The sequence below is a fragment of the Hipposideros armiger genome, unplaced genomic scaffold, assembly GCF_001890085.2.
Source record: "Hipposideros armiger isolate ML-2016 unplaced genomic scaffold, ASM189008v1 scaffold_31, whole genome shotgun sequence".
Classification (NCBI taxonomy): domain Eukaryota; kingdom Metazoa; phylum Chordata; class Mammalia; order Chiroptera; family Hipposideridae; genus Hipposideros; species Hipposideros armiger.
In genome coordinates, this window is record NW_017731381.1 from 3,365,227 (window position 1) to 3,374,008 (window position 8,782).

The 8,782-nt window shown below is 50.2% G+C and overlaps 1 protein-coding gene across 3 annotated transcripts in view; it reads left to right on the forward strand.

Moving 5' to 3' along the window:
* Nucleotides 1–8,411, forward strand: part of L3MBTL1 (L3MBTL histone methyl-lysine binding protein 1) — a 27,762-nt gene extending 19,351 nt beyond the window's left edge. For all 3 annotated transcript variants that reach the window (XM_019637103.1, XM_019637105.1, XM_019637104.1), the window contains 2 exons: nt 6,292–6,449; nt 6,880–8,411. In XM_019637103.1, the coding sequence (XP_019492648.1) occupies nt 6,292–6,449; nt 6,880–7,233 (512 nt within the window). In that variant the 3' untranslated portion in view covers nt 7,234–8,411. The remainder of the gene's footprint in view (nt 1–6,291; nt 6,450–6,879) is intronic.
* Nucleotides 8,412–8,782: the final 371 nt, after the last annotated feature.

The window sequence follows — 8,782 nt, forward strand, 5'->3', positions numbered from 1 at the left end:
CTCTATAAAATGGAGGTAAAATGAGTGTAATGAAGGGTGTGATGAAGACTACCTCTCAGGGCCATTGCGAGCATTGGCAATGATCAACAGATCATTGTACCACTAGTCTATATTCTACTATTACAGACATTCTATATGATTCTATATTAATATCATATCTGTTATAGAGTAACATAGACATCATGTCCCTCTACCAGAAGGACTGACAGTCAGTGGCAGTGGTGACTTTCTTAAATGACAAACTCGATCATGACTCTTCTAATGTGTAGAATTTGAAACTGGAAGGGACCTTTGAGATCGTTTAGGTCTTACTTTCAAAGAGTACATTCCTCCCCCTTCACCCAGGAGAGTGTAGTCCTTGCCCCCCATAGGTGTCCCCTCCAGGTAGGTGCCCGTGAGGAAGAACCCTGCCCCCTTTCCCTGGAAGAATCCCTTTATCCGGGTCCAACATGGCCAGTCGCCCGTCACATCCTTGCGTGGCGGCGCTCCCTGTCTCCTCCCCGTTCTGGGTGTTTGCCTTGCGGGTTGTTGATCCTCTTCCCATTCATGTGTGTGTCCAGAGCTGGGCCCTGTGTTCTCAGATGCCCTCTCACCAACACACAACACCCCGGGCCGCTGCTCCCTTGCGTGGTTCCAGTTTTTGTTTCTAAAAAGACTTTATTATTTTAGAGCAGTTTTAGGTTCACAACACAATGGAGAGGAAGGTCCAGAGATTTCCCCTATGCCCCCTGCCCGCCTATAGGCACAGCTTACCCCATTGCCGATGTCACTCACCAGAGCGGGATCTTTGTTACAACTGACACCTAGATGTCTTTAGATGGAGATAAAATGTACATGGAGCAAGAGGCACCCATCTTAAAAGGCACCCATTCCACAAGTTTTGTGAAACGTATGTACCCTGAACCCAATACATCAGTCAAACTATAAAACATTTCCATCGTACCAGAACGTTCTTTCTTGGCTCCTTTTGTCAGTCCCCACCCTCATTAGGCAACCACGGTTGTGATTTTCTAGCACCACGGGTTAGTTTTGCCTGCTCTTGAACTTTATATAAATGGAATCATGCAGCATGTACTCTTTTCTTTTTATCCATCTCTTTTCACTCAATGTAATGTTTTTGAGGTCCATTCAGGTTATCGTGTATACCAGTAGTTTGTTCATTTTTATTGCTGAGTAGCACTCCATTTTTCTAAATATCCCGCAGTCAGTGGACATTTGGGCTGTCTTCTCTTCCCCGCAATTTGAACCCTGTATTTTTATTAGCAAAACTTAAGATTGCACTCGCTTTATTATAGCCACATCACAGCAGTTTGGGGTTCATGATAGTCCCCAAGTGCCTTTTTATATCAATTATCCATTATAATCTAACCAAAGTTTCCAGTGTTTTTTTAATTTTTATTTTATTGGGGAACAGCCATGGTCATTGGCTGCACATTGCTTTCATGCTACAATGGCATAGCTGACTTTTTTAAGGAGGGCGCAGCTCACAGTGGCCCATGCGGGGATCGAACCAGCAACCTTGCTGTCATCAGCACCACGCTCTAACCAACTGAGCTAACTGGTCACCCCCTCCAGTGTGTTTTTTTTTAATTAACCTAATGTGAAACTACATGTCTCCCTATTAAATCTTATCTTGGTGGTTCCAGAGTCTCATTGTTTTAAGTCTTGATTCTGTTATCTCTGATATGAATAAGCCTTTCCAGCCTCATACAATTTAACTTGTACGTTTGATAACTAAGCTTTCTGTCTGAAGCCAGGCCTTCACCACAAGTGTGTAATGAGACAGAGCAGAACCACGTAGCACCCATTAGAGATCTTCCTATAGGTGACAGCATGCCATACATGGATGCTCTTTCAGGACAGTTGTTCAGCCAGCTACAGAGCCATTCAAGAGTTCGGTCCTCTGGGCCACGCTGGGCTTTGTGTTGTCCCCTTGTTGGGAGACAGCCTATCTCTCCCAGTAGCATCTGCTGTGTGTCTCGGTTCAACATGGTCTGTGATATAAAAAAGTAATAGCCAATGTGGGGGGAACGTGGGCTCGTGGACCGCCAGCATCAAATAAAGCCTCAGTGTGGAGCAGGACCTTTGTGGGAGCTGAGGATTGCTTTCTCCAAAGTCTGGTCCACATCTTCAATTTCCCCAGGGAGGACCGTGCTCCAGGGAGTGGGCTCTGTCTGGCGGAACTGATGCAATCAGGGCATTCGGGGACACCGGTCAAGATGCTCTCCAGCCAGGACACAGAGCAGTCAGTCGAGGGATGTTTCATGAGTGAAACATAGATGGTCTGTGGGCAGCCTGTGCAGTCTGGTGGTCGGTACTCATGATGCTAAGGAAAGTCTGCCTAGTCCTCTCATTGTCATCTTTATTGTAGCCCTGTGTATTTATTTAATGTATTCAGCAACTAATTTATTGACATCTGTGCCTGGCCCAGTATAAGGTAATGAGGATACAGAAATCAATGACAAGTCCCTGCTCTCAAGGCTCCCAGGTAGTAGGAGACACAGAATTGCAAACTGCTGCTCCTGGTAGAGTGTGGTAAGGGCTCTGAGGGAGGTGAGTGCCAGGTGTCATGGGAGCTCAGAGAAGGGGGGGGACAGAGAAGGGCCAGCAGGCTCTGCTGACCGTGCAGCTGGATAAACACTGGCAACTTCCTGCTCCCAGAATGTCCCTTTTTCTTGGGTTCCTTGTGGCCCCTGCCTTTCTGTTGTGACAGCATAGAAGCCTTTTCAGTACTGATTCCTGTTTTGAACTCTGCCTCCGGTAAACATTCCATGTGTGTCTCTCTCAGGACCTTTCTAGGTTAACTTGGGAAATTCCCTGGTCCTATGCACAGCACTGCGGCCTATTGCTTACGGTGGATTATTGCATTTTGCTCATTTAATTCATTTTCCTATTGCATTTCTCTACCTTCAAGGTCAAATGTGACCTTTCCTCTGATCTTATGGCTCAAAACTCCCCATGCACACCAGCACACATACTCCCATCTTGTATGTTCTGGAATAATCCCATTGTCCTCTTATGTAGTCCCAAACTGCTAGACCACAAATGCCAATCTTTGTTTTGAAGAACGTACGTAGACTTGGCCTAAGCAGTTGCAGTGGTGAGAAACCTCCGGGTGATGCACAGGGACCACTGAAAAGTTTAACAGAATGTACCCTTCTGGATTTATCTCATTGCTTCCATGTGGTGTTCCACTGTCCCCGTATTGCCTATAAACTGGAAGTTAGAGCCAAAGGCTTGGTTGGATTCAGGTTAAATCAATCTCTCTCTCTCACACACATAGCTCAGAGGTAATACTGTATACCTTATTCCAATACATTCCATCGAAATGCCCACAGTGTCTGTTAGTGGCACTCACGCTGACCAGTGGTGGGGACAGTGACAGCAGGTTTTTTGAAGCCACTGTCAGTGAGGACTCAGAAAACATTATGCAAATATACACTGAAATCCAGATTGGTCAGCAGAAAGAGAGAAAGAGTGTGTGTGTGAGAACCTGGGGAAACCAGTGGATATCTTTCTTTCCTTCTCTGTCCCCATGGCTGTCTTCCTTTTTTCCTTTCTCCCTCCCTTCTCCTTGCTCCGTTTCCTTGCTCTTCCCTTCCTCCCCATATACCCTGTACTCAATTTTCTTTCTCCCCTCTCCCCTCCCCATGCCAATCCCCACCTCCCCTTCACTCCTTCCCCGTGACCCTCTCCACCTTCTCCACTTTCCGCCTCCCTCCTCCAACCCCTCAGATGATTGACGGCGAGGCCTTCCTTTTGCTGACACAGGCGGACATTGTGAAGATCATGAGTGTCAAGCTGGGCCCAGCCTTGAAGATCTATAACGCCATTCTCATGTTCAAAAACGCCGACGACACCTTAAAGTGACTGGCTCAGGGCTGGGCCCCCCTCCAGCCCGAGCTGGGCCTCCCTTCTGCAGCTGATGCTTCCTTCTCGACCCGAGTTCCTCGTATCCCACCTGCACCCCCACCACCCTCCATATCTTACCAGGGATGGTTCCTCTTCTCACCGGGGCTGCTTCCTACATGGTACTTGGGAGCAGAGGAGCCCTGGGGAAGATGGAGTCCTAGCCCCCAAGTCCTGGAACTCATCTACCACCAGGCACAATAGTGAGGGTGTGGTTGGGCTAGAGGAGCATTACTGACGTAGTAGGTTGGGGGTGCTCTGCCTGCAGCAGTCCCACATCCTTAGCCAACTTGTTTCATCACCAAAGGGTCTTTTTCTTAGCAGTTAAGAACAACCTGGTAGAACAGGAATCCTCCAATCCGAGGCCCTTTTCTCTTTGGCATCTGTGCTTTTCTTTCCTTGTCCCCTTTTCTGCGACCGAGAAGTGACCCTGCCGCAAACATATTTACTCAGAAAGACACCTCCCCGCTTCTGTCTGCTGGTTTTGCTGCCCCGTTTCCTGGGCAGGGGCCCTCACCATGGCCCAGCCAGACCCCACTGGCTCTTCCCCTTAGGTCGGGGAGCCACAGAAACATGTTTTCATAGGATCCACTGGGAGTCTCAGGCTGCCTTTCTCCGTTTTACCCAGAAGTGAGGGATTCTGAGCCAAGATGCCTTCTTAAACATGCCCAGTTCTGGACCACTTGGCATTTTAGTGTCCCAAGCCAAGTCCTATTTCCAACAGAGTAGGTGGTTAGAGCATTTTACTCTGCAGCAGAGGCGAAGGTTCCAGGGATGTTTCCCTTACACCCCTACTGTGTCGGGTGTAGGGAGGAGGCAGCCTGGCTATGTAGGTAGCCGAGGCCAGCCCAAGAGTACATGAGACAATCTAGGGTCTTTGGCCAGAGGGGCAGCCCCAGCAGGCATGGCAGCTCCCCAAGCTGAGCATAGCATCTTTCTGTGCAGCCATGGGCCTCAGCCAAGGTGTTGCCCCAGGGGCGAGGCCCCCATGCCTGCTAGGACTCCTGCCATGGAAACGTAGCACTCTGTCTAGCACACACACCCTATAACATCACATTGGCCTGTCCCTTAAATGTCTTGCTCTTGAGGCATTTTACAAAGACCGCTTGAAATTGGGAGTTGGGAAGGTGAAGTCTATCTTTTGAACTGTTCCTGTCCCTTACGCCTTTCTTACTATTTTCCATCTGTCTTGCACTGCCAGCCGGGTGCCTGCTGGGACTTTGGCCTTTCTGTCCAAGTGGGGGCCTAGCCTCCATTGAGCCACTGCCAAACCTGCCTCCAGCCTGGGCACCGGCCCCATGTGGAGGTGAGGAGCATCTGCCAAGCTCCTGTGGCCCTAGGTGCTGAGATGGGCCTGCAGGGTGTGGAGACGGGGGGGCCTTCCCCAGACCCCTTCTGTCAGTCATGTGGTGTGTGTGCGCGTGTGTGTGTGTGTGTGTGTGTGTGTGTGTGTAGGACACTCTCAGAAGTGTTTGACAGGGTGCTGATGTGAGGCTCGGTGTTGGGAAAATGTCAAGGGCTATTATCGTTTAAATATGAAGCTTTATTTTTCCCACAGAAGAGGGAAACCCAAAGCTCTGTTGTTTTCCTGCCCCCTCCCAGTAGGGGGCGCTGTCACACTGGCCCAGCCTGGACTGCTTTGCCAGGGCAGCCACTCAGCCCCCCCAACCAAACTCTGGCAGGGCTTTAGATGTTCCTTCCCTTTCAGCCCTTAGAGGTGACTCTGAGCACAAGCTTCCTGGGAAGGAAGTGGGCAGGCCCTGCTTCGGGCTGAGAGTTGGGTTTACTGAGGTTTCATTGGCGCCCCCTTGCTCAAGAGTAAGGCAGAGCAAGTCTGAGCCTCTCCATCTTGGTTGCTTGGGTGGGGGCAAAACTCAGCAGCTCCTTGGCCTTGCTCCTCATCTGTGACACTGAAGAGAGACACTGGCCTTGTGGTGTGAGGAGAAGAGGCAAGTATGCACAGCTGCGCTGTGGAAACTCGCTGCTTCCAAGAGCTGGACTGGGATGGCTTTGCCATGTGGGTCTGCCAGCCACGCTCCTATGGCCTATGGGAAGGAGAACGGACCAAGGGCCTGGGAGGGAAGGGCCCCCAGGCCTCTGACTTTTGAGGCCTCAGCACTTTCTGCACCAATGTCAAACTGTTTGGAAAGAAACCAAATCATAAAAGGGGGAAAGAAATCTGTCTTCTGTTCACCCTACTACTCTTTCACCCCCATCCTGTCCCCGAATGAGATCATCGCACCTTGACCTGGAGCACAGTGAGGGGAGGGAGTGGGCGTGGGTGCCTGGTGCNGTCCTCCCGAGCAGCATGGGCGTGAGTGGGCTTCGGGGGCCAGGTTACTCCCTGGCATCGGCCTACCAGCCTCTGCCTCTGCTTTCCAGCACTAACGACCGACGTCATGCACCAGTCCCTCTTCATGTCAGCCCTGTCGGCCCACCCTGACCGTTCGCTGTCAGTGTGCTGGGAGCAGCACTGCAAGCTCCTGCCAGGAGTGGCGGGCATCTCAGCCTCCACAGTCGCCAAGTGGACCATTGATGAGGTGAGGATCCAGGGCCCGTTGCTCTGCCCTCACTTGGCCCTCTCACCACCCCCCGGTGGGAGAGCTCAGGAAATGCCCTCGTCAGGCAGAGCTGGGCGCTGCTGCCCCTGACACCTCCTGCTCATCCCTCCTCTGGTAGCTGCCCAGCAGGGACGGACTGACAGAATATTCGAGAAGCCCATCCTGGTGGATGGGGAGAGGGGTGTGCTGCTAGTCCAGCCGGAAATCCATTAGGAGAGGCAGGTCTGTCTCAGCCCTGGGCCTCAGGAGCAGGGGGCTTCATCCCTCACACGCAACAGCACAGGAACACAAGGATCTCCGTGATGAGAAAAAGCACCAAGAAGGCGCCAGGGCTGTGTAGGCCCACCTCTCTCTCTCCCATACTCCCAAGCCCGATCCCTGTGGCAACATGTCTTCTTTGGTTCCCAAGGTCTTCGGCTTTGTTCAGACCCTGACAGGCTGTGAGGACCAAGCACGACTCTTCAAAGATGAGGTAAGTAAGTCGCAAGTGCAAAGTGGGGACAGAAAAGGGTCACTCACCAAGATCGCAGGGGGCAGTTGCCCTCGCCAGCCCTGCCCCCAGCTAGGGAGGGCCCTCTGTTGTCCCACCCGGGTGAGACTAATCAAAAACCTGGCATGGACGGTGGCCCAGCTTGGGAACCTTCTGTGTGGAGACCATCTTCAAGAAGGAAAAAGCACCCAGAAGACCAGATTCCATGCACTCCTCTGCCCTCTGCCCAATCGTTTGTTTTCCAAACTTAGCTTTACCAGTGACAGTCAGTAAATTCGAGTCTATTTGGAGTGGCACAGGTGTTGCCATTTACTCCAAGGACCCTCACCTACACTCAAAATCAAGACCCGAAAGCCTCCCGAAGGTAAGAAACAGTGAGTTGTAGCTAAAAGAACGCTCGCTTTGCGGAGAGTTTGGGTTTGGATCCCGGTTCTGCCAGTTGGAGCTCTTGACTGCCTCTGATCCTGCATCTTCTTCTCTATAAAATGGAGGTAAAATGAGTGTAATGAAGGGTGTGATGAAGACTACCTCTCAGGGCCATTGCGAGCATTGGCAATGATCAACAGATCATTGTACCACTAGTCTATATTCTACTATTACAGACATTCTATATGATTCTATATTAATATCATATCTGTTATAGAGTAACATAGACATCATGTCCCTCTACCAGAAGGACTGACAGTCAGTGGCAGTGGTGACTTTCTTAAATGACCAACTCGATCATGACTCTTCTAATGTGTAGAATTTGAAACTGGAAGGGACCTTTGAGATCGTTTAGGTCTTACTTTCAAAGAGTACATTCCTCCCCCTTCACCCAGGAGAGTGTAGTCCTTGCCCCCCATAGGTGTCCCCTCCAGGTAGGTGCCCGTGAGGAAGAACCCTGCCCCCTTTCCCTGGAAGAATCCCTTTATCCGGGTCCAACATGGCCAGTCGCCCGTCACATCCTTGCGTGGCGGCGCTCCCTGTCTCCTCCCCGTTCTGGGTGTTTGCCTTGCGGGTTGTTGATCCTCTTCCCATTCATGTGTGTGTCCAGAGCTGGGCCCTGTGTTCTCAGATGCCCTCTCACCAACACACAACACCCCGGGCCGCTGCTCCCTTGCGTGGTTCCAGTTTTTGTTTCTAAAAAGACTTTATTATTTTAGAGCAGTTTTAGGTTCACAACACAATGGAGAGGAAGGTCCAGAGATTTCCCCTATGCCCCCTGCCCGCCTATAGGCACAGCTTACCCCATTGCCGATGTCACTCACCAGAGCGGGATCTTTGTTACAACTGACACCTAGATGTCTTTAGATGGAGATAAAATGTACATGGAGCAAGAGGCACCCATCTTAAAAGGCACCCATTCCACAAGTTTTGTGAAACGTATGTACCCTGAACCCAATACATCAGTCAAACTATAAAACATTTCCATCGTACCAGAACGTTCTTTCTTGGCTCCTTTTGTCAGTCCCCACCCTCATTAGGCAACTACGGTTGTGATTTTCTAGCACCACGGGTTAGTTTTGCCTGCTCTTGAACTTTATATAAATGGAATCATGCAGCATGTACTCTTTTCTTTTTATCCATCTCTTTTCACTCAATGTAATGTTTTTGAGGTCCATTCAGGTTATCGTGTATACCAGTAGTTTGTTCATTTTTATTGCTGAGTAGCACTCCATTTTTCTAAATATCCCGCAGTCAGTGGACATTTGGGCTGTCTTCTCTTCCCCGCAATTTGAACCCTGTATTTTTATTAGCAAAACTTAAGATTGCACTCGCTTTATTATAGCCACATCACAGCAGTTTGGGGTTCATGATAGTCCCCAAGTGCCTTTTATAT